This window comes from Semicossyphus pulcher, unplaced genomic scaffold (genome assembly GCF_022749685.1).
Source record: "Semicossyphus pulcher isolate SPU_LCO1_2020_fin unplaced genomic scaffold, fSemPul1.0.p SCAF_19, whole genome shotgun sequence".
NCBI classification, from domain to species: domain Eukaryota; kingdom Metazoa; phylum Chordata; class Actinopteri; order Labriformes; family Labridae; genus Semicossyphus; species Semicossyphus pulcher.
In genome coordinates, this window is record NW_027211692.1 from 8976863 (window position 1) to 9003050 (window position 26188).

Consider the following 26188-nt stretch of genomic DNA (forward strand, 5'->3'; position numbering starts at 1 on the left):
TAACTTGAAATATGGCTCGATGTCCTTAGATTTTCACCAGCCTGTAAATATCTGCATCACTTTATTCCAGGTCGTGCGTTGTATGTATTTGACAAAAGTCCTTATTTCACTGCTTGTCATTAAATGAGAACCTGAAACACAATGGAAAACCCAAGGTTGGGTACTTTTACACAACAGCTAATGTTAGCGATCAGCCACTTTTAGCAGAGAAGTACATTCCAAGATAACATTAGGTTAGCCGAGACGTAAATTCCTAGCTAACATTAATGTAAGTTGAGAGGTTCATTCCTAGCTCACATCATGTTAGCCTGGAAGTAAACTCCTAGTTAGCTGAGAAGTACATTCCTAGATAACATGTTAGCCGAGTTGTAAATTATTAGCTAACAATATGTTAGCTGGAAAGTACATTTAGCCGAGAAGTATATTCCTAGCTAACATTATGTCAGCCGAGAGGTACATGCCTAGCTAACATTATGCCAGCCGAGAGGTACATTCCTAGCTAGCATTATGTCAGCCGAGAGGTACATTCCTAGCTAAAATTTTGTTAGCTGAGAAGTATATTCCTAGCTAGCATTATGTCAGCCGAGAGGTACATTCCTAGCTAACATTTTGTTAGCTGAGAAGTACATTCCTAGCTAACATTATGTTAGCAGTGAAGTACATTCCTAGCTCTGTTAGCTAAGAGGTATTCCTAGCTAACATTTTGTTAGCCGAGAAGTAGATTCCTAGCTAAGATTATAGAGATACAGTCCTAGAAAACAAAGTGATTTTGTTTTTGCCTCATACTTCTGTGATATTTCACTGGGATGCCTCTGCAGTATTTCAGGGGACTCCTCTGTTCACCATTGTGGGTCAGTGTGTCTGTGAAACTAGATATGGGTCAATGGACTGCCTGCCTCCATGCAGCCACAACACAGACATGATGGACCTGTCTAAGACAAGGGCCTGAGAGGGATTTCAATGTCAGGAGGCAGCAGGAGGAGGAGCTGGTGCTCTCCCATTCAGGAGAAACATTTTTAAATAGATGTATGACTTCAAGAACTATGGCAATTATACATGGCTGTCTCCACTGGGACATTTGATATTTTCTCCCTCTCTATTACCTAATTAAAACATTTAATGATGATACTTTATCCGGTCCTCAATTTTCTGTCCTATTAAGGTTGTCCTCGATGGGTTTGTGAGAGCTCCTCTAAATGGGTCGGGCCAAGGCTGAAAGTTGGCCATAATGTATCTAGGTGAAACATGCGTATGAAGACAGTTTGTGCCAAAGAGCATATATACTGTATATAGCATAGCATATATAGGACCAATGTACTCAAAGCTGGTGTTTCTGATCCTACAGAACCATTTAAATTAGATAGAATCAGGAAGGTTTAATATTTTGACTTTTTTATATGTTTAAATGATGATGGGACAATTTTCCAAACCTGAAGAAGAAAAGAAGGACCTTAATATGCCTTCTTACTCTGACCCACAGTATATTCTTGTTAAACTTCATATCATTTTTTGAAAGAAGTGACAAACTTCAGTAAGTGGATTTGTTCAAAGCGCTTTTTGACAGATTTTGTGCTTTTTATGGATAATAGGACATACACAGATGCTCACATAACAGAGACCTGCCATAATAAAATACAAGGGGTTTACAAAAGAGCATGATAGTTCAATTTATATCATATGTTGATTGACAGCAAGACAGTTTATGTTCAAGCCTCACTTAAACACTGGAGAGGATGCTGGGTTTATCTACAGTAAACACAATTAACACTTATGTATGAAAGGATACTGTACAAAACAACAAAATACTTTTAAATACTAACAGTAAAAATGAAGCTGGACCACACCAGGTAACAATTTCTGTTTATATACAGAAGGGAAGGGGACTTTGAAACACTGTACAAATAGAAAACTGATCCAAGAGGTGACACATGCGTCAGAGAAACATTCATCCTCTGCAGAGTTTCTCATTTCCAGTCAGCCTTTGTATTTAGACACGAACACAGTCTAGTCCTATACCCTACACGTCTGCTCTGTGGCTGGGCTCAGGTCGATGTTGGAAAGAGTAGGAGACGGTTCAGTGGGTGTTGTAGGAGATCGAAGGATTTTATCACAGTCAAAGTTTTCTAAGTAGTCCAATGAAAGGCCTCTCCTCGCTTTGGCCGCCCAGTCGGGATGAGTCCTGAGTTCGAGGATGGATTTGACGGGTGTCTTCTGAAGGATGAGGGAGTCGAATGAGACGCCACGGAAGAAGGCCTGCATCTTAAAACTGTCCAGATTACGAAGCCGGTTTGCTGGGTTCTTACACAAAAGCTGCAACAATAAAGAGAGGCACATTAATAAGGAAGTATTTCTTTCAGATGCATAAAAAGGGTATATATTAGAGATAATTAAGAACCTCAGATAGCAGTAAGATCAGCGTAGAGTTGAACGTCTTAGGGAGGACATAAGGGAAATCTTTGACTTTGCTCAACATGGTTTTGTGGTCTGGCTCTGCAGGAACTGGAAACTGCAGACGGAAAAACCAAAATGACAACAATCAGCACAAAATCTCATGTACAGCTGAGAAATGTTGAGTTCATGTGCACTCACCTCTCCTGTCACTAGTGAGAACAATAGAACACCAAGAGACCACCAGTCGGCAGCGTGGTTGTACGGACCCCCACTTAAAACCTCAGGAGCTGTTCGGACCAAACAGGAAACATAAAACATTAATATGTTTAGAAAGGCCAGTTCACAGAAGCAAATGCAATACTGTGTAAGAGTACGTCACAGGTGCATCCCACTCAGAGCTGGGTCAACTGAATCCAGTGGGAGTAAGACACAGGTGAGGCTCTGATGTTGCTCTAATGCAGCAAACCAATACAACAGCTCCCAACAGCTCAAAGCTTCCCTCCAGGGATACATTTTTTATACATCAGAGAATTAAACCAAAATCTCACCCATGTATTGGATTGTCCCACATATCGTGAACGCTCTTCCCCCTCGTTTTAGCCGCCGGGAGAGTCCAAAATCAGACAGACGAAGGTGACCTAAATCAAAACAGACACTAACACTGATGTATTTGTACACATGATTTATTAGGCGGAAGAAAATGTGAAAAAAAGAGAACATGTAGATTATGGAAACCAAATTACATTCACATCGATAGTAAAAAATACTGAAGAATATTGATCAAGGCTTCTCTTCTGAAGATGAATATATAGTGAAACCAAAGTCTAAGCTGGTGTCCTCTGTAATCAATAGAAGCAATAATATTTCAATCAAATTTATTCAATCGATCAAATTTTATTTGTATAGCGCCAATTCATAACTAAAGATATCTCGAGACACTATATAAAGAGCAGGTGTAGACCGTACTCTTATGTTATGTTATTTGAAATTGGCGCCATAGCTGTGAAGAAAGTTGTACAAACAGCTTTGGTTTCACCCATTCTACATTCCTACAACACCCAGCGTGCATTGTGCCCCACCCTTTGAAAGGAACGGTCCAACGAGAGACTGTTTTCACTGCAGGCAATGGCTCAGAGCGGTACAGAATCCAAAATACGATGAGAATATACCAGTGGATCGTCTAAAAAGCCTTAAAAACCTGACGATTTTAAACGAGACATGACATCGGAGGCGGGCGTCCTAGATTGAGGAAGTGTAGTTTAGCAAGCTCCCGGGTCTCTGCCGGATGACGCATTTTACGTAGTCTGGCGGAGGTTTTCCCGGGCCCATTGGAGAAGCGGATAGCATCCTCCAAAGGCACAGGCGAAATTGCATTTTTTTCCCTACCATGATGGCATTAGCTCCCCATAATAGCATGATAGGACTGAGGTTGAAAATCGGTGAACTGGCCCTTTAAATTTACCTAATGACCACAGATTCTTTAAAGTTTTCTTCAAGCCAAAATTAAAAATGATTACCTTGATCACTTAAGAGAATATTCTCCATCTAAAAAGAGAAGAATTATTTTAAAAAGTTATAGTCACAAATATGCGAATGTCTTTTCAAGATTGGTATTATACATAAAAAAAAAACATACCTTTACATCTCTATGCATGATCCCTAAGTCATGTAAGAATCCTAGGAAGAAGGAACAAGAGACAGGAAGTGAGAAACTGCAACATTAAGCCTCTTTTTAACACATGAGAGACAACTTAATATGCTGTAAGTCTGTCCTAATGAACACTAACCCAGCGCACTGCCCAGCTCTGCAGCAAACAGACGAACCTCTTCCTCCCCAAACCGGCCCTTCAGTAACCAGTAAGTATATAAGTCCCCTGCGTCACAGTAGTCGTACACTGCAGAGGATGATACACACAAATACTTTTTGTGTCTTTTCAAGCAGCTACAGAGTTCGCTCAGACCACAAAGAATAATACAACAAATTTTCTCAGACCATGCTGCTGGGGAATGGAAGAAGGAAGGAAAAAGGTTGAGTGAAGAAAAAAACACATGCCAGCCAGGTAACACTGAGCTTTACCCAGCTCTCTCATTAGATGGCAGTGTGCCTCCTCAATATCCAGGGCTGAGATTTGTAAGGAAGATAAAAAAGGGGGGAATAGATGTGTGGAAATAGGGTACCATCATTTAAACGTATAACTATTTTATTATTAACTCACTGATGAAGAGATGGAGCTGTGTCTGCCAGCAGTCCTGCAGATTGTGGATGAATGGGTGTTTGAGCTGCCGCTGCAATTCAACAGTCAACACACACACTTTTAGCACTTTTTGCAGTCATATCTCCTCCGTCTATATTTAAGAATTACCCTTTTTTTATCAAGATTTTTACTTGCAACTTACACCTACTTTCATTATTGATGAACCTGCTGATAATTTTCTTCTAACCTGAATGATGACTTCTTCTTTGGACTGCTCCTGAACTCTGAGCTTCATGATCTCTGACTTTGGTAGAACCTGTGCAACAGCAATAAACATATATGCATGTTGTACTGTAATTTTTATTTAAGTATTTTTATTTTGTATACAATACTGTATAACGTATTATTAAAGCTGCATTAACCTTAACAGCGTAGATCTTCTCCTTTAAAATGTCCTTCACTTTCAAGATGGGTCCATATGATCCTTTAGCTATAAATCCCAGGACCTGTGAGCATACATGCATAAGTATAATTAGATAAATGTTTATACCTTTACAGTTTTCTGTTGGACAATCTTATGTTTTGTTCCAGACTACCTGGAAATGGTCCCGTCCAGGAAATCTCTGCTGTGGGAACTCAGGCAGAAAGACGGAGATGAAAGCTGGAGGATCAGTCTCGGTGGGTGACGTCTCAGAGTCGTCTTCAGGAGGCAGCGGGAGTTTGGGGACGGGCGGTCGGTCATCCAGTCCATCAGCTGGTCGAGAAAACACAGCCGAGTGTCCGAGTCTGTTTGTGATGGAGGCCACCCTGTTTGAGAAGAACCCATGACTGAGTCGACGCTGAGCAGCTGGTCCAACTCTCTAGACAATAAAAGATATGAACGCTTCATGATCAGTGATGGAGCGTAATTAAGTTAATTACTTAACAACAGTGCTAACCCGGGCAGAGAAATCCTAATGCATGCCTTCCAGAGGGTACTTTCAGTGGGAAAACATGAAAATAGGCCCTCCAGGGTGCACTTCCAGCAGAGAACACTTGATAAAGTGTTCTCTTAGGGAAGTAAGTAAGTAAGTAAGTTATTAATGAAGTGAGTAAGTAAGCAAGCAAGTAAGCAATCAAGCAAGTAAGCAAGCAAATAAGCAAGTAAGCAAGCAAGTAAGTAAGCAAGCAAGTAAGTAAGCAAGCAAGTAAGCAAGCAAGTAAGCAAGTAAGTATGCAAGCAAGTAAGTAAGCAAGTTAGTCACTAAGTAAGCAAGTAAGTATGCAAGCAAGTAAGTAAGCAAGTTAGTCACTAAGTAAGCAAGTAAGTATGCAAGCAAGTAAGTAAGCAAGTTAGTCACTAAGTAAGTAAGCAAGCAAGTAAGTATGCAAGCAAGTAAGTAAGCAAGTTAGTCACTAAGTAAGTAAGCAAGCAAGTAAGTATGCAAGCAAGTAAGTAAGCAAGTTAGTCACTAAGTAAGTAAGCAAGTAAGCAAGCAAGTAAGTGTCCTAAGTAAGAAAGAAAGTAATGTGCACGTGTTAAAGTGCCTCCTAAGGTAGTTAAGGTGCCCCTTCATTGGACATGCAGGCAGCCCTACATGTAAGAAAACTGTTGCTGGTGCCCCACTGGAGTTGGTGCCTTATGTTTTTTCAGTCCATACACCTTCACCAGCAGTGTGTTAATGTATTTCTACACAGCTACAACTTACACTCATGTCAAAGATGTGGCAATTAAAGCATTAATAATTATATTCTACTGTATTATTCCTATCGTGTCTGCAATTTCTCCAAAGATCCAATGACAATATTAAATTAAAATTAAATTATCAAATGTTGAAATAGGTGCAATTAAGACACATTCACAATGCTAATGACATCTGAAGCTGACTGAAGGCTTCACAAAATCAAAGTAAGCCTGTGTTGACCCTGTTGATGCTGGTCGGAATGAAGGTCGATCACTTAACAGCTAATCAATGAGTCTATTTTTGACAGCACTTTACTGTGAAGCAGCCGACAAGGCTCTTCGGACATCTTGAACAATGATTATACACTCCTCGTTTCATTTATCAACACAATACTTCGCTACAACATTAACTTAATCATGGGACCCTATCTTTATTTTACTTCAGTTTGTCATTTTACAACACATTTTAAGAACATACACACGACAGGCTATATACTTTGAGGCACTGTTTTATCTGCTTTGAATATGCTATTTTACTTTTTAGATAATCCGCATCGTAATGGTATTAAGATTCAAATAAGCACACATTTGCGGAGGATCTGATCCACTCACCTTCCTGTTTCTACTGATGTCGCTGCCCATCAGTAAAAGTATTTCACACAAAAATGAGGAGAAAAGCGACTCATCCAGCTCGGCCGCGCGCTCCTGACTCGGCCATCGCTCCGTCTCTCATCCACATGTTTGGGCGCCTTTTACGAGGGGGAGAAATGTTTGCGGCGTGTTTGTAGAGAGTCATCCAGAGCCCGATTCCGCTCCAGTTAGAGCTGTCACATTAATGATCAATCATCCTCCAACTTCCTCCGACTCACAGACCTGCCCACTATTATTTTATATTCTGCACAGAAACACAAACACGAACCTGAGAGACTAACACTTTTTATTGACAGAAACAATAAGCAACAAAGCTGATAGAAATGTGATCTGCTTTTTGCGATATGATCCGTTTAATTGAAATGTTCCGGGCATTTTTTTCTTTGTCTTCTTAATAGAAATGTGACTGAAATAACAGGCTGAGCAGCACAGTTATACAAGGAAATGAACGGAAAACATTGGTTACAAAAATATCAAAATACTTTGCATAAAAAAGTGCTTTAGTAATAAAATTACAAAACATACACTCTGCAATTAGCTGCATTGTTTTAGCCACAATACCATCAAACCAAGTGCCACATTATACAACACACGAACATGTTTCTGCTGCTCTGTTTTGTGTTCTTGATATATTGCACTGGGGTGAGGTACAGTCACACAGCGAGCTGAGGGACGCAGACGTTTACAGGTAAAATATAAAATATCATGTGTGAGAAAAGGCCTTCCTGTCAGAGCGACAATCATACAGCCATAAACAATATCTATAAGCTTTAATTGATAAAACATATCTGATATATCTATTTATGGCATTTCAAAGCATTGAAGGTGCTTCCAATGGAGTTCCATGTCTTTTCCAGGTGAGACGTACAGTGTTCCCGAGCCAGCAGGAAAAGGTGCTCTCAGTCTGTTCTTACGTGTAGAAGCAGAGGAAGCAGTGACAGTGACGTGCTAGCTACACACTGTGAATCATCCTCGCTACATTCAATGCAACGCAAGTGGTCATTATTATGAAAGTTGCAGAGAGATTGAAACTTAAATGGCACAGAAATAAAGTAGATATATTTATATTTGGTCAAAATGGCACCCTGGTGATCCTGGAGCTGTTTGAGTGACTCAAATCTGATAACTCCAGAATATGACTTAAAATTCAGCAGGCTCATATGATACAGTAAAATAAACTATTTAAAATGCTCCACCTCCCTTTTTCTTTTAGATTCACAAACCAGACTGATATTGTGACCCCTGTGATGCAGCCTGCTTGTTCCCTGATCCCCGCCCTGAAGGAGTGAACTTCCAGTCGGCTTCTTACAGTGTGAATGGTTTTTTTTTTCACTTGCGTCTGCTAAAGATGCTCTTCTTGCTGGAGCTTTTGTCGGCGGTGCTGAGGCCGATGAGGAGCCGTGCCTTCTCATCCTCCTCCTGCTGCTGCAGGCTGTTGTCCGACTTCCCCTCAGACGTCTTCCCCCGCAGGTCTGAGCCCGAGGCCGGCTTCAGACGCAGCTTCTCCTTAATCATCTGAGGAACAAAGAAAAGAGATCAGAAAGACAGAACTTCTAAATGTCAGGGCAGATTTAAGTTGTTTCTGCTTCGAATCATGCTCTGTAATGGTTGTAAAACTAAAGCAATAGAAGGGTATTTTATATTGCAGAAAGAATCCAACAATACATCGATTTAAAACAGTCTAGAAGAGCTCATTTGTATGATCTTCATTAAGGTGTCTACTTTTTATTACAGCTTTCATTCAAACCTTTATTTAAGCCTCAAAAAGCATATTTGGGTTTTAAGTAAACACTTAAAACGGACAAGACACAAACAGATAAGTTAGTGCACCTGTGCTACAAGTGCTTTCCGGCTGTCCCGCTTCACAGCCATGGCAAAGTCGAGCCACGTCCAGGTGTTGTTGTGATACTCCAAACAGGGCAAGACCAGGTTCAGGTCCTTCCAGTCCACACTACTCTTCTCTCCCTGAAGAAAGGGGGGATTTTAAGGGGCCAAACATTAGTTCAACATCTAAAAACAACTTCAAACTAAAAGTTCAACCGAACCTACAATTACAGATGTTTTATAACACTTGACATGAGAAACAAGCAGTAGAAATCCAAAGCCATGAAAACAGGCAGAGTTGACTGACAAGATGATGATTGAGGAACTTAAGTTAAAGATATATAATCTTGAAGATTTGAATGTAAATAAATGTCTGTTAAGTCACTATCTACTATCCTTTGCATTTGCAGTATAAAGTACTATTATGGACTGGGTGTCTGATGCAAGTTCGCAGAAAAAATGAGTGAAAATCCAAAGAAAAAGAAACAAATTTGACGCTCAGATGAAGGCAAACAGTCTAAAAAGGAAAGCGACCGTCAGCGATGAAAATCAAGAGTTACAACCGTAACAAAGGGAGCCAACCGTGGACGTCTGGTTATCTTGGATGTATGCTCCCGCAATTACCTTTTTTTTTATCATTAGGTGTGGCCAAATAGAACAAAACTGAGAACTTCTAGACCTTTATGTTAAAGACTGATTCAGGCTTATTATCCATAATTGTAAACAGTCATTGAATCAAACATAATGGTACATGCAGAACTCCGTCAATCACCTTATAGCTGACACAGAGGGGCACTTGGGGAATCTTGATGTAGATGAAGGAGTTGTTCATAGCAGCTCGCTCCTTCATCTTATCAATGTCATCAACAGGATGCTGGAGGGAGGAAATTATAAAATACATATTATCTTTATTTTATTCCTTACATTGGAGCACCGTCAAACGAAACACACAAGTACCTCTGGAGGTTTCCTGAACGACCTCCTGACCCCGGCGGTGCGGTTCAGCCCCTGGGCAACACCTTTGCTGGGGCCCATAGCACCCATGGTGTCCTCGGACGACTGCCGAGGCTTGACAGGGATACCTGTGACACAGAGCACATCAGCATCAGCACTGTAGCCTCTAGGTGCACCCTACACCTTATACTCCCTCTGAGCCTCTCCCTCACACCCAAACACACACAGCTCAAGGTCACATGCAGAGTGACAAAGCCTTTTGATAGCTCTGACGGATGATGTAACACAGGAATTGGATATTTAATACCACACACACACCAGGCAGAGAAAGTGGAAACTATTATTGATCAGATGGTTTAGATTACAGGCTGGAGATATGAGAGATAAAAATGACACTGTCAACAATAACACACCTGTGGTAACCAGTCTGAACTTGTCCTCCTCATCAGTAACCTCCTCCTCCTCAACATTTCTCCCCGGGAAGAAAAATCCCATCATCCTTTTGAAGAACTGGTACATCAGCTGGATGGTGAGAGGCACCACGTTCACCTGATGGAAACAATTAAATTAAATTTAGTATTTATAATGAAAACAAATATATGATGACATAAAAAAAAAAGAAAATACAACACAATGAAATGTTTCAGTTACTGTTGCTGCATGAAAGGTTTTGTACCTCAAAGTGTTCCTTCACTGAGATTCCTCCCACTGGGGGGCGCACTTTACTGAAGATGCGCAGAGCAAACTGGCGTCCTGACTGACAGGTGCTCTGAGGACGAAGAACAACCTGCAGAAGAAGACCGTGCTCATTTCATCCTCTACACAAAATAAAACTCTGATGAAATTTTGTCAATTTGATGTTATTTGAAAACAGTATTTATGAATGTACTGATGATATGACAACAGTTTGGACAACACCATACGATTAAATGACCAGTGTGTAAGATTTAGGATGATCTTAATGGCAGAAATAGAGTATAATCTTCATAAGCCTTTTTATATGCTAGAATTAACCTTTTAAATATACAAAGGGAGTGGGTTCTCTTCCATAGGATCTGCATTGTTTTAACTCCATCTTTCTACAGTAGCCCAGGTGGGACAAACAAAGTACTGGCTCTAAAGTGAACTTTTCAGGACCCCTGTAAATCTCCAACCTTCCTGAGAGGGGAGGGTGTGGAAAGACGTTATCTGTTTACAATCTGTGACCTCAAATAGAATTAAATCCTACACACTGGTCCTTAAAGACCCCCTCCAGTGAAAATCAAGTGTTTAACCTTGTAAACATCTCCATGTGGTGTTCTTCATGCGCTACAAGACATATCAGGGACAACATAAGCAGTCATCTCCATGGCTGGGCCTGTCTGCCTTTAAACTGCAGTGTACCAAGGACAGGCTGAACAACACGTTTTCAGATTGGCAGGTTTGAGACGTCACAAACCTAAGGAGCCAATCCCGTTAATGGACGGGGTGACGCTATGCATATTATTATGTGTAACCTATGGCAACCACTTCAGTGATGCACGAGCCAGCTGTAACCGTCATTGTAATTTTTGCAAACTCACAACTGACTACTAACGTTAACGTTATTACTACATTTCAAGCTAGCTAAGTTTCAACAAGTGGCCATTAAACGATGGCAGAGACGTGTTTTGTTTTCATGACGGAGGGGGCGTTTGGAAATGTGCATAGTAGGCGGGGACTATGCAGATTCATGAATTTTTAATGAGGTAGACGCCATGGGAGGATTTTTACAAGGTACTTAATCGTATTTTTCAGAAAAATGTATCAGAAACAATTAATTATTTCAAGCAGAGCATTTCATATGTCTTAAAACATGACTGGAGCTGGTCTTTAAGGGGAACTTGGAATGCGTTCTTGGTCACACATGCATCAATGAATTCTTGAATGTGCGTGCAACATTGAAAATGAAAGTCATGAGGAGCCACCGAGTGAGCTCATCCGGACACACAAGATGCAGTCGACACAGACATCAAGTCTTGTTGCAATACCAGCTCAGTACATACCCTCACACGCTGCACAGGGGAAACCAGGCAGAAAGTCGAAAACATTGTTGTAACTTGACAATTTCTCTCAGAGTATGCAGCATCAAAATGATGGATGTGTTTGCATGTTTTGTATATTAATAAGGCTGAAGACAAACTAAGGTCAAGTGTTATTAATGTGCATTTTAATTTTGGTCAGTGAAAACAAATACAGTTAAATGTGAATAATGCGAGTCCGTGTACCTTGTATGCTGCGTTGGGCAGCAGGTTGTTCATCGTGAACCAGCCCAACTCCAACAGATGCTCTGCTGTGTCATCAGACTTGTTGAGCTGTGGTTAGAAAGCATTCAGAGTCAACATTTATCATCTATCAGTGATTAAAACCAGGATTAGAAAAGATTTCTAGATACTTTTTGTTATGTTTGTCGATATAGTCTTTATAGCCCATAAGAATGAAATCAAATGCCCTAACAAAACAATGAAAAATATGGTATCTGTGGCTTGTTTTCACTCCCTCAAAATAATGTTATTCAGCTCAAATGAAATCCTAAAAATAGCTCCAGGGGAAATGTCTTTGAAGTGCAAATAGTAAACAAGAATAAGTGAGAGGACAGATGATTCAGCGGGACATCTGGGTCTTAATTAAGGTAGGTTTTGGATGGACGCTAAGAGGCAACTCTGCTGGTCCAGTCTGCAGTATGACCTGCTCACCTTGCTGTACATGAACCTCTGCAGCTCCAACTCAGCGATGCCGAGCTGTCCGTCCTCCTCGGTCAAACACCAGCGGGCCTGGGCGAAGTAGATCTCCGTCCTCCTCACCACACTCACATCCTCAGGAGGCTTACGCAACTCCAGCTTGTTTGCCCGCTGCAGCTGGAAGTCCTTAAAACACCTGAAAGACACACAAACATATTTATTATTCACCTGTGTGGCAGATCCTCTCGGTGCTGGAGGTGATCGAGGGCTGATGTGAGACCTGATGAGAATGTTGAGCTCTTCGCTCTTCATCTGCATGTCGTTCTTCTCCTGGTTCAGCTGGTTCTGTAGTCTCGTGTTGATCTCCATCAGTTCATCCCCGCTCAGTTCCTCAGGTAGCGCCTGTAAGATGATTAAGAAGGCAAATATTTGAGGATTTAAAAGATTAACAATGAACTCCTACCGTAACACCTTGTCAGACTCACAATGTAAAGTTAATACAGCTGATGCAGCAAAGCTAGAGATTATCTTCTTATTAATGCATACATGCTTCTTTCGTGTGAAACCTTCTGCCTACACTTCCCACAATGCAACTTAACCACAGACAGTTGGATCTCTGATTCAGGTGTGTTATGCTAATGGAGCTTCAAGGGGAGATAAGGAGCGGGATACAGAGGTTTGGTGAGCTCGGTTTCTTTCACATCCAGACCAACAGATGTTTTTCTTCTTCAAACACGTTGTTCTCAGCTCCAACTGACACTGACTTAAGTGACATCACTAGAGGCAATTTAATAAACTTAACACCGCTTTTTCTGGAGCCACAAAAGGCTTAATAAAAATCGTTTTTATTTTACATGTGCAGTAGTACTTACAAATCCTTTAAACAGACATATTAGAAGAAATCAAGGACTAAATTGAGGGTAAAAGAAGGCCGATTTCGCAGTATTCAGCAGTAATTTCAGGGTAAATCTATTAGATTGGTGAAGCACTCTGCGACTCACCCTGATGTTGGAGTAAATCTGTTTCTCGAGGCGTCTAATCTGAGCAAGGTGCTGCCTGACAGCCTCCTGGAGGTGCAGGATGCTGCTGCGCTGCTCCTCGGGGTTACTTGAAATTTCCAGCTGGAAACGCACGCGCTGCTTTTTCTCACTGTGTTCCTAGAAACACCAAGAGTCCAGAAGGTAAAATAAACAAATCAATAAGCTTAAACATGGGAAAGGAATCTTTTGTAATCTGGGACCAACTGATGCTCCAGGCTACCTTGCGTCTGGGCTCCACGTGTAGCAGCAGGTTGTTGACGATGTCCAGGATCATAGCGTACTGCACAGGGTTAGTGGAGATCTCAAGATCATGGTGGATGAGGGTGAAGGTGTCCACAGCCCCTGTTAAATCAACATTATTAAAGTCTTAAAAGCTCATATATGGTTAACAAGAAAACACTAACACTTTCATAAGACATACCAGCCTGTTTTTTCAGCAGGTCCTCTTTCTCGTGGTTATTCCTCAGCTCTGGTGGTTTGATCTGTGTGGCCAGCTCCGGGTTGATGTCGTGACTGTAACTGATGTAGTGCATCCGACAGCTACAGCGTGAGATGATGCGCTGAACCTGCTGAGCCTCGTTCACCTGGGCCGGCTGGTTCCAGTCTGAGGACGCAGAAAACAATAATCAAAAATAATATAGTTAATCAGAGTCCCTGCTCGAGTATACACCAAGAAACACAGAATCATTTAAGCACTTTAAGAGGTTTGTTTGGTTTCTTTCTGTGGGATGAGGGTGAGTGTGATTATGACAAACAATCCTATATTTGGAAGGTAATTTACCTGTAGTGGTGCTAACCATTCCTCCCACAGCCTGACCGCTCTCCATCAGCTCCAGCACTGAGTCCAGGTTACGCTGTCTGTGCTCCTCTATGTTTTTCACCTGGAGGCAAACAAAAGAGTCAAGAATAAGTTAGAGAAAAGAAACAACTGAATACACTCAACAGGTGAGTTACTACAAAGCCCTGGTTGTGGAGTAGCTGCACAGTGAGTTTTCTGTGTGTTTTGAATTCAACCTTGCATTTAGGACACCCTGTTGTAAAAACCAGGTGAGAGCTATATGTACCTCGAGCCACAGCTGTCTGTCCTCCTGCTCGGACGGGTTGGGCTCCATGGTGGCAAAGTACTGCATGCCATCCAGCAGACAGGTCCAGGTGGTTTTCTGCTTCAGGGTGTCGTTGTACCAGGCTGGGTGGTGCTCACACTGGAGCAGCTGAGCCTTCGCTGCAGACACCAACACACAGCCGGCGGTCTCTGTGCCACGCAACATCATCTGGGGAAAGCAAAGAAGAAGAAGGAGAATGGTTACTGATCTGTCAATCGACCAAGTTTGAGAGAAATCCTAAATTCTCAAAGATTGAATCCTTTTGAATTCATTTTTATTGGATTTTGATGTTGCACGTTATTTCTTAACCTACCGATTTAACAGAAACCCAACAAAAGTTGACAATAACAGTAATTATAATTAAGTAACCAAACTAATTTAAAAAAATATAAGTGCTTTAATCAAGGCACCTGACAGTTGACCAACTCGATAAACCAGTTGCGGTTGTAGACATCATCGGTCTGACAGGCTGCGATGCCACACAGCTGGTCGCTGACACCTGAATCCTCCTCTGAAAACACCACAAACTTGTCTGTTTCCTCAATCAGTTTCTGGAGCATCGATGTTCCTGCAGACAGAAAGAAAATTAGGTTAGCAGGTCTCAAAGAATCGGCTTCTGTTTTTTCTAAGCCGAGCTATTTTCTTACCTTCATTCTGACTTTTTTCTGCTCGGCTGACGGTGGGCATAACCGGCGTGGTAGGAGCTGTGGTGGGAGAGTAGTTGGAAGGAGAGCGTTTGAGCTTCTTGGTCTGCAGCTGCGTGTCGATCCTCAGACCCTTCAGAGCTTCAGTGGAGAGGTTTCTCTTCAGCACAGACGCCTTCTTATAACCGTCGTACAGCCCGAAGGCTATGTTCCTGTTGGGGGTGGTCCAGGAAGCACGCAGGTCCACCAGGCGCAGTTTGTGAGTGTAAGACGCATTAGTCTCATCCTTCTGGTTCACCTCCTGTCAGATACATTTAAAAATATCTCCAATTATGAAAACAGCAGCAGTGAAATCAGGTTTAAATTGCAGCTGTCTTTGAGATTTTACCTCCTCCATGCGGTTGCTCTGTCGCTGGTAGCTCAGTGAAGACAAGCTGAGCAGGTGGGTCTTCTTCACCTGAGCGTTGATCTGGTGGTCGGCCGTCTCGTCCCAGGTGGAGGCCATCAGGTGAACCGTCACCTGAGAAAGCTCGCTCACCATCTGAGTCACGTTCCATTCAGAGATCAGCCTCCTCATCACAGTGCCAGCTGAGAGACAATATGAACACACACAGATGCATTCATATGAAAAGACTACAACGTGCTATCTCTTTGTTTTTCTCTAATGGTATCATAATATGGTGTGTACCCTGTGGAATAAGTCTCTGAGCCCCTCGAGTGAAGACGTGGCCTTTGTTGCACTCCACTTGTATACCTCTCTGCTGGGCGAAGGAGGCCCAGTAATGCACCTGGTGCAAACACAACATAAAGAAATATTGTTAATATTAGGCGTAAGACAGAAATCAAGGCACAGACTTTTCTGTTTTTGCTAATTTCATGGTAAACACAAGATGCAGATTTGTTTAGCCTCTTAGTGTCGCTGGCTGGCAGCCTAGAAAAACACTTACTTGTAGTTGTGGGAAGGCAGCTGTGTAGGACATCTGTTTGTAGTGCTGACCCAGCTTCTTGCGCACAGGCCTGAGGCTGTGGAAGAGCTTGCCTCTGCAGATCGGTCGCGATACGCCCGTCCAGGTGGCCCAAAAGTTCTGCATCCAGCGCAGAGTGCTGCTGTACAGCAGGATTCGAGGCTGGGAGGCTTCTACAAAAGGAAATATAATTTAGATCTCTGAAACAGAATGCAAAACACATGCATTCACTTAACATCACATTGATGTTTAGTCTTTAATTCAGATTTATGAACTATAGTAACGCACACTGGACTACATACATACATGTATGTTTACGTTGCACTCTTTCTAATTTTATACTGTTTAACATTTGCACTACCATCCTCTCGCACAACACATCTGTACAGCTCTTTAATTGCACCTGGTGTACATATTTTGTATTATATTGCTTTTTTATATCTTATTCTTATAGTCTGTTTCATCTTAATCTATTTAAGTTCTCTGACTGTGGTACTACTGTTAAAAAGCTTTTTACGTTATTCTACTTCTGTGTTTATTGTTCTGCACCTAAACACCAAGTCAAATTCCATGTATATGTAAACCTAATTGACAATAAACTTGATTCTGATTCTGATAAAATACTGGTTTTCAAGAACAGCAGGAGAAGTTTAGCTGGATGCATATCTAACAGAGGTGCACCTACCTGTTCCACAGGGCTGGTTAAGGTCCATGGTGATGGAGAGGTTGAGGTTCTCGGAGCGAAAGGCTCTGTAGGAGTCGTGAGGTTGACCTGAAGTCACGTCTGCAATGTTCTCCGCACAGCAGAGCATTACAGCGTGGTGGTCGTAGGGGTTGCCATGGCAAAGCCATTGAAGGTCGAGGGTCATACACAGGTTGGGCAGGTGTAAAAAACAGATATCGTCATACCTGGTATGGAAAAAAAGGGACTTCAATAAATGAATGATTCTCTAGAAATACAGAAGAAAGTTTGTATTTTAAGCTGCACTTACTTTGATGCGGTCCTGACATTGACGTCCAGATCTCCTTTAAAAACAAACTGCCCCGGGTTCCAGTCAAAGTTCAGCTTGTTCCACTCCCAGTGCATGTTTTCTGTAGTGTTGTAAGGGTCCTATAAAAACGCAAGATTTTTCCAAATTAGGTTACATAACAACCATCACTAACCATGATCTCAATGCTGAAACATAATATTGAATAAACACCTCCATTAAAAATCCTGAAGGCATCATAAAAATAGACCCTCTGACAGAACAGCAGCACTAGTACACACTGACACTCTACAGGAGATTCACAACAGCTGCGTTTGTTCGGTCTACATTGTTTTTACCTCTGTAGCCAGCTGATGAAGATTGGCCTGCTCGATGTCCATGACCCAGCGCCCGTGCAGAACCAGACGACTTTTATCCCACCAGGCCAGAGGAGGTGAGGGATCCTCTGTGGGTTTGGTCAGCAGGTCGACAGACTGGCCAATCAGAGTCCAGGCAGGGTCCCAGCATGGCCCCCACACGATAGTGTACAGAGAGATGTTTGCTGCACGGAGAGATCATTCAGAGAGATATGTTAACTCTCAACCCTTTATTACTCAACACTAAGAGTGCACACTGGGGGCTAAAATTCTGATCATAATTTTTGCTTAATACCGATTATGATCCACCAGCATCATGATTATTATTATTATTTAATCTGTTCTTCTACTTCTACTTTTTAAACATCTGTTTAAGTCAGTCTGTGACTGATCAGGAACAATGACAGCCGTACATATCGGATAGGATTGAATGAGGATTTCGCTCAGAGAAGGGCATGGTAACAACATGTTTCTCATAACTCACATTTGAAATCATAGTAGAACTTGAGAGGGGGCATATTCCTGTGGACCGTCACGTCTCCCCACGGCGGACCAAGAGGGACAGTCTCTTTTCGGTGAGCCCTGGCCTGTCCGTCCTGCTCCGTCCCGATCAGACGGCCTGACAGCTCCCAGTCCCGGATCTCAAACAGGTAGCGAGGGTAATCCCGAATTCTCACTGAGAGAGCGGAAAGGGAAAAATTACATCAATTTCTTTATTAACTGTTTTCTATTTCAGACCGGTCGAAATCCCCTCTCATGTCTGCAAATTATGTCGTAAATTTACCCAAATAAGCAGCCAGTTTAAACTTGAGAGCGCGGCACCACTGGACCACCAGAGGGAGTCCGTCTCTGGGGAAGGGACTGACCCCGTCTATGTCCCTCAGCTGCTCCCTCACTTTCTCCGGCCCATGTAAAGACTCATCAGCCAGCGCCACCAGCTCCAGGTCTGACACAGTCCAGGTCAGCAGAGACTTCCTCATGGGTGTGTTGGCGTAGAGGCGGCGTGAGCGCTGGATGTAGATCTCGATGTTCCTTTTCTCCAGCGAACTATACAGCTCTTCAATCTTCCTGGCGGGGAGAAGCTCTCCGTGCTGCTTTCGCAGATCTGCCACCTTTTTATCCAGGAGCTGAAGACGCTTTGCACTTTCCTTACTCTCATCCTTCATCAGCTCGTAGTTGTCTCTCAGCTTGATTTCAAAGATGTCGTCCAGGAACACAAACGAGAACTGGCTGATTTTGAACACGAGGTCAGGAGGTAGACTTTGGATAGTGTCTTGGCTTGAGGAGCGGTGCAGCGTTTTGAGCCACTTCTGCACGTTGATGGTCATGTCGAAGGTGTTTGAGAAATTGTACTGATAGGGGAACTCGACAGCCATGGAAGGACAAGTGAGGACCCAGACCTGGTTGTGAGGAGTGGTGAGGAAGGGGAAGGTGTCTCTGTGCAGCTGCATCTCTGTCAGCTCTGTGTGCGTTTCAACATCTAGATCTGTAAAGGAGACGATGTTGTTGCCATCGAAGTTGAAGATCAGTGAGGGAGAGCGTATGTGCATGGAGGCGCCGTGCTTAGAGAGCGTGAGATTCTCTGTGTGCAGGAGGATGTAGTTCTGCTCGCTAACATGGGCTGTCAGACGAGTGCAGCACAGCTCAACCCGCACACAGAGACCCCTGCTGTGGCCTGGAGTGGATTCAGCCTCTGTGGGTGTGACCGGACTCTCCTCTCCTCTCTCTCCGTAAAGCATGTGCCAACAAGCCTGAGCTTCAGTCATGTGCTGATATAACACCATGTGGTCTGGAGGCGTCCACTCGACAGAGAGCTCCTCTTCACATTGAATCTGATTGAGACATGAGATCACAAAATATGAATCCAGACCCAGAAAAGTATTCAGTTCAGAAAAATCAAACTGACACATGCGACTACCTGTAAGGTGTGGGTGGTGATGTGGTAAGAAAAGGCTATCGCGGTGAGTTTGAGCACAGGGTTGGTCGTCTGGAAGGCGGGGCAACATGACTCCATGTTCTCTGTGACGGTTTTGATGGCTGATAAGCAAACACCATGAAGAGACACCGAGGAGCTCTCTGCAGAGCTGAGGACTCTGACGGCGTCCATCCGCAGAGACACAGCTCCTGAAGAGAACAGAAGAAGACAAAAGACGACAATTAAAAGGAGATGAAGTCGAGCAACAGCCACAACTTTTCCACCGTGCAAACATTCTTACATATTCTGAAATAACTCACCTGCCAAATTCGACAAGGTGAAAACATTGACATCCTCCAGACAACAGTCCAGTTTAAACAGCAGGTGTAGCTGTGAGGAGAGCGCTGGTTCGACATTATCGTCACTAGGGGGAGACAGTGAGGCCACATCTGGCAGCCGTGTGTCACGAGGAACACAGATGAGGGACAGCAGGCGAGACAGACACAGTGCACACGTCTCTGAAAGCTCCACTTGAAGCCCTTTCAGACAGGACTCCACGCTCAGACTCGGGGCCTGGCTACTCGACTCCAGGTGGGGTCTGTTGTAACTCCCCTGGAGAGATAGGAGGGATAGAAGTGCAATAAATAGAAGACAGAAAATAGAAGACACTTGAGAGCTTAGAGAAGAGATGGTGAAGCTTTGCAGATACACGAGTCCACTAAATAAATGTATGGGTCGCATGATTCTGTAAACAGTAAAACACATTTCAAAATGATCCTTAATCATTTGTAGTCCTTACCTGAAGAGTGAGCGAGTCTAAAATTAGCGCCTCTCCCCACACATGTTTACCAGGCGGGTGCGGTGCTTGTTGGATATGAGACCCCTGACCCACTCTCCACCAGAAGTTGTCCAGGGACAGTGTGGCTCGCTGGTGCACATTCTGGGACTCTGTGCTCTCAGGGTCAACTTTAATGTCGAGAAGATGCTGTAGTTCTACAGATGGAGGAAGCAAACCTCAGAATAAATTAACAAATACTGGTTGTCAGTCTCATATCTCTCCTCCCTTCATTGGCTTCCAGTAAAGAACAGAATCAATTTTAAAATTATATTAATTACATACAAGGCTCTGCACGGCCTGGCTTCCGCGCATATAGCACAACTATTGAGCCCTTATTCTTGCGGCCAGCCTCTCTGATGTTCTGTTCAGGGGCTTTTATCAGTTCCTGGATCCCACTTCAAATTTGCAGTGGCTGCCCCTAAACTCTGGAACAATTTACCCCAGAACATTAGGTCTGCCGAATCTGTGGTCAGTTTTAAACGGCTGTCTGTGCATCATGCTCATATGTGTGTTTGAATGTATGCTAGTATGCTTGTTTCAGACTTATGTATGTATGCATGTTGTATTTCTGCCTGTCTGTGCAGGATTTTACATGCGCACTCTCGTGTATGTAAAGCACTTTGTAACTGTGTTTCAAAAGGTGCTTACTATAAAACATTACATTTAGGGAAAATCATTTATATGTTGTTTGTTTTTTTGTTGTTTTTTTCAAAACAAAAAAAGCCATGAAAAGCCAGTATGAAGACAAGGAATAAAAGTTAATGTTTAACATATGAAGGGCACCCTTACAAAAGACCTTATCTAAACTAGTTTGGCATGTTTGAGAAAGGTTGAACCAAAAGTTGCCTTCAGATTAATACAGGTAAAGTTACTGAAGACATTTTGAAGCAATAGTAAAGGACTCAATATGCACAAAAAACTAAATTAACTTCTGTAGCTTAACACGTGATGTTAAGGTTATACTTTAAACCCAGCAATGCCATCGTTTTGCAATAAAGCAATAACATCATATGACATCCTCCTGCCTTTCCCTGTGTGTGTGTGTGCGTGTTTGTGTGTTCACGTGTGACAGGCCGTGTGTTGTACCTGCACTGGCAGAGAGGAAGCCGAGAGCGAAAGGTGTAGTGTCTCCCAGCTGAACCGACACGTTGACGTTGGACACGGAGGAGGCGATCATCACGGGGGCATCGAGGTGAGGGAGACGCCTGAGGAAAAGGAGGGTGGGCAAATAATCTAATGGACTACACAACACGATAATGTCGGGGAACGACACAGAATGAGTGATGAGCAAACACAAACATGGATAGGAAAGAGAAGATAGTCGGAGGTGTTAGATTATTAGACAAGTGGTGACTTGAATATATGGTTATAATCCCCTCAGATTGTTAATAAGCAGACAGCAATGTTAGGTCTTTGCAGCCTGCCTTTTTCGATGTGCTGCCTTCCTGTGGATGAGCTGTTCCCATGGAAATAGATTCAGCCAATGGGAGAACTCCTGGTGACGATAGTGGATGATGCAAGTGTTGACTGTGATCGACCCTGAGATGTCAATTGATGTAACCTGAATGTGGAAAAGAACATTTTAGTTAAATTTTCAAATATGAGTCATATTCTCGTTACATTGAGATGTAGCGTCTTCCTCACCTGCAGGGTCGTCTTCAGCGTGTTCACACAAAGGATTCTTTGCCTACTCTGCGAGAGGAGAAGTCCATCTGCCCGTAAAAAAAATTAAAAGCAAAAATGTGTTATTCAGGCTTTTTCCTTCTTCCATCTCTATCTGCATTTCGTCTGGCACCCAGCTGTCCTCTCACCCTCCAGAAGGAGCTCCAGGCTGCTCTGGGGAAAGCTCAGCTCAGGAGTGAAGCTTTTAAGAGGAAGCTGCTCGTCGTCACGTCCATAGCAGACTTTCAAAGACTTCAGAGTCCAGTTCAGGTGTCTGTACGGGAAAGTGAGTCATACAATGTTTAAATCAATAAGTCATCCAATATAGGGATCAGATTTTGCAACCAACAGCTATATGCAGTTGGTGGGAAATGTTGACTCACCTTTTCTGGCTGTGCATGGACAGGGTTACGTTTGTGTTATCAAATTCCACATTGACCTTTTGGGGAATCAGCCGATGAAACCGTTCAACAGTCTCAGTCTGGATGAAGTCTGTGTTTTCACACTCTGAAAGAAAACAATATGATTTTTCATTTATTTAAAGTGATAATGTCGAAGATTTTCATTAATAAATGTCTGTTAAGTAACTATCTATCGCCGAATGAGGTAACAGTATTACAGACTGGGTGTCTGGTGCAACTTTTAAAATATTCACAAGCGGCGGCAAGTTAGTGACGCGTATCACCCAGCAGTGGTTGGTCTGCCGGAGAGGGTAGGTGGAGCTAAGCGGCTGCTTTTCCGGTCTCTGCAAGTGTTGCGAGTAAACAGTAATCTACTATGGCTGAACAAACAAAGAAAAGGTCGATGACTACAGATACAACTTCAAAAATGAGTGAAAATCCAAAGAAAAAGAAACAAAATTGACGCTCAGATGAAGCAAACAGTCTAAAAAGGAAAGCGACCGTCAGCGAGGAAAATCAAGAGTTACAACCGGAGCCAACCGTGGACGTCACACATGCGACACTGTCTGGATGTCTGGGAAGTGTCCTCCCGCAATTACCGTTTATCGCCATAGGTTCCACAAAAGAGAACGAAATTGAGATCTTCGAGATTATCACTTTAATTTGTTTATAAAGAAAAATGCACATTAATCAACATTTTGCAAACATACCAGAGTTCTTTTCTTCTGCTATATTTGTTCCTGAAAATCTAAAAATACATTTTGAATGGATCATGTGGAGCTCATGTGTCATTTCTTTATTTTTCCCTAGCAGTTGTTATTTGAGTTTATTTAGGCATGACTAGAGAACCTTGAATGTGCTATACATTTCTCTATTTAGTTACTGCTAAGCCGACAGATCTGCAGACACATAAAGAAGTAATGAAAGGGAAAAAAAGAAAAATTGCAAAACACACTTCAATTTCAGATTTTCACCCAGTTCTACATTGAAGCACCTTCACAGGTCAATAGCGCTCTGTGATATGACCTTGTCCTGTTTCTGGCTGGATAACAGAACAGCTAAAAATATCACAGACGATGGTAGACATCAGATGCTTTGGAACAAGCAGAGATAAAACAAGTGGAAAGCACCCATTAGTGCCCTGACGGTTATAATTCTCTCCACTTTTTGTGAGTCAACAAGAAGAAAGAACATTCATGTCACAACATAAAAAAAGGAACTGATATGAAAATGACTCAGGAAATATAATAATTAGTCATTTAAAAAATTAGTCAGACATGGGATTCTGGTTTACGAATAGGAGCTAAGGGTAAAGTTAACCAACTGAGCCAAAGCATATTCAACTGGTCATTGCCATTGCTTGTTTGTTAAATCATTCAAATAATCATTTTGCTCACCAGATGCATCCTGAATGTTCTTTTTGGGGGATGGTGGAAGCAGGAGTTGGCTAAGAAATAGTCCCTCGTGCAGCTCTGCTATTAGTGTCCTCACACTCAAGGACAGACAACCTGGCTTCATCTCCGGTAGGCTCACATCTCCAGACAGCAGCAGGCTCAGGGCCACTTCAGCCAAACATATATCCTACAACGGAGAGCAAGTTAGTCACAAACTTTCAAACACAACTTTCTATGGCAGAGACAAAAGTAGAACTCACCAGTTGACTGCTTTTAAGCACTTTACTGCTGAGCTGCCCGACTGAGAAGTCCCATGCCAGCCTGTGATTCAAGTTAGGAAATTATAATAAAATAAGTCTTGGGCTTGAAATTATTTATTTTGTGTTAAATTTATAATCAGAGTTTGAAGTGTCAGTTACCTTTTACTCTGATGGTCCAGTAATAAGGTCATGCCTGAAATGGTCATGTGCCATAGCGACTCTGACAGTGCGAGGTTCAGAACCATCACATTAATGGAGCTGACGTGAAATGACAGCAGCTGAAATAAAACAGAAGACAGGAAGTGAAATATTGTCTTGCTAATCATTTTAAATTTAAAAAGGTTTGACAAACAGTGAGGCTCCTTACTTGTGAAAGAAAGCGCAGAGTTGTGGGGCTGACAGAAATCTTCCCCGACTTCTTTCCATGGCTCTTTTTCACCAAAGGTTTCAGTGGTGCTTGCAAGTCGAACCTCACTCTGGTCTCGCCGACACACAATGCCAGGTATCTCCTGCAATAAAAACGTGTGACGGTCTGCATCTATATTGACCTGCTGTGATATTTGTTCTCAAACTAACAAACAAATGTGACAACTTACGGCAAATCCTGGTTCAGAAGTTTACTTGAAATCCATATTCTGTCAATTTCCTGTCATAGAAAGAGCCTCTGTTATGGTATAAGTGTGCTTGATAAGTTTTAAGTAAGAGGACAAACCACATAAAATGTTATTTGGCAGTCACTAAGACATGGGAACGGGCGCACTTAAAGAGCTAACTATATAAATGTCATGTAAACACAGTGTGTCTTACCAGAGTATGCTGGGGGTGAAACTGGATACTAACTCCTTGGACAGAAAACAGGCCTACTGATTTGATCTTGAGATCAGCATTCAGTGCAGCCTGGAATAACCGCACAGCCAGGGTGCATATGAGCCACCTAGACGCAAAACACAATAAATCTAAGATCATGCATACAGTTATTTATAAAGTAAGGAATCATATGGCTTACATCTTGTGATATGTGTTAAGTTGAACTAACTCAGTGTTGTCTACAAAGTAGCATTTGAATTCAAAGTTTCTCACCTGAAGATGACACATAACACAATGCCAAGTAGAAGAATAAGAAGGCAGGATATTAGAAGGAGAGACATTGTGTCCCAGAGTCGTTTACACCCAAATCTTGTTCATGGGTCTGGCTGCTCCTCTGTCTGCTGTCAGCTGCTGTCAATGAGGAAGAAGAGGTGCACTTCAGCCTTACCTTCACACACCTTCATTTTCAGGTGCTTTTCGTTACGTCGGAAGAGGAAAAAGTAACCTATAACTGTCTAGAGCTGACTGCAAATTAAAAAACGTTATTTGTATGTTTTCTCGGTAACGGTAACAGTTGGCCTCATATTGCTAACGTTGCTAATAAACTAACGACAGTGTAACAAACTGAACACGAAATAATACGTAGCTAAACTTTGTCAGTAGACAGTGTGCGCAACCTGTACCTTGAATTATACCTTGTTCGCTACACACCAGTGGCAAAACAGTGACTGGCTGACAGTGGGGAACAGCTTTAGCCCAAACATGAAATAGTTAAAAACATTTGCCGCCGCGTCATCCAGAAATCTGAAGGAAATCTGTGCTACCACTGTAGCATGCTAAAGCTACGGCTAACTTAGCATTCTTTTTAACACACTGCAGATGTGTGTGACTTTCGTCAGCTGCAGTCAATAATGAAGCCTACTTACCCTGACATATTCACAGTGTTGAGGCGTCGTTGCACAGCATAACGTAGCAAACAAAGCTTTCATCTGACAGTTAACTCTGCTCGGAGTAAACACTCCTTTCTGCTCAGCTGGCAGCAGCTAGTTTGACTGATGCTGCGTTCAGGACAACTGGGAACTCGAGAACTTCCAAGTAGAAATTTCCGGCTTCCAAACTGTGAGGTCTGGAACGCAGCATTTTTCCGAGCTCTATCTAGCTATGGATCACCATTAAAACTCGGAGTAACTACTTGTGGACTCGGAGCAGAATCTACCCCAACTTCACCATCGTATTTCTACTGGGAAGTTCTCGAGTTCCCGGTTATATTGAACGCAGCATTACAGTGTGAGTAACTAGTGGGAGAGGAGCTGGAAATACGCCAATAATACTGTTCAAGGAAATATTAAATTTAACAATGCATAAAAAAAAACAAAGGGCTATTCAGCAGTTCACTTCCACTTTATAAACATCCCTCAAAATATCCAGACACATACA

General features: G+C 42.5%; 2 protein-coding genes across 2 annotated transcripts; both read right to left on the minus strand.

The window, feature by feature from the left end:
- Window positions 1-2010: 2010 nt before the first annotated feature.
- Window positions 2011-7870, minus strand: LOC138597405 (ribosomal protein S6 kinase-related protein-like). The gene is made up of 13 exons (XM_069669003.1): window positions 7861-7870; window positions 6862-6977; window positions 5183-5446; window positions 5009-5092; window positions 4834-4902; window positions 4608-4677; window positions 4179-4286; window positions 4028-4068; window positions 3909-3936; window positions 2940-3029; window positions 2590-2678; window positions 2396-2506; window positions 2011-2310 (listed from the first exon to the last, which is right to left on the minus strand). Exons 1-13 carry the CDS (start codon window positions 7868-7870, stop codon window positions 2011-2013), a joined length of 1380 nt encoding a protein of 459 aa, XP_069525104.1.
- LOC138597021 (bridge-like lipid transfer protein family member 2) lies at window positions 7179-25766 on the minus strand. The gene is made up of 40 exons (XM_069668529.1): window positions 25678-25766; window positions 25025-25162; window positions 24752-24878; window positions 24541-24590; window positions 24312-24453; window positions 24104-24222; window positions 23945-24005; window positions 23688-23871; window positions 22273-22396; window positions 22039-22163; window positions 21872-21939; window positions 21652-21788; window positions 21314-21468; window positions 20189-20382; window positions 19710-20001; window positions 19393-19598; window positions 18259-19306; window positions 17959-18150; window positions 17457-17659; window positions 17122-17240; window positions 16815-17038; window positions 16112-16302; window positions 15853-15952; window positions 15553-15752; window positions 15168-15465; window positions 14931-15088; window positions 14482-14688; window positions 14199-14298; window positions 13839-14021; window positions 13638-13759; window positions 13379-13534; window positions 12658-12779; window positions 12393-12573; window positions 11925-12011; window positions 10355-10465; window positions 10092-10227; window positions 9682-9806; window positions 9497-9598; window positions 8731-8865; window positions 7179-8415 (listed from the first exon to the last, which is right to left on the minus strand). The coding sequence occupies exons 2-40, from the start codon at window positions 25090-25092 to the stop codon at window positions 8230-8232; spliced, it is 6738 nt and encodes a 2245-aa protein (XP_069524630.1). The 5' UTR covers window positions 25093-25162; window positions 25678-25766; the 3' UTR covers window positions 7179-8229.
- Between the last annotated feature and the right edge of the window lie 422 nt (window positions 25767-26188).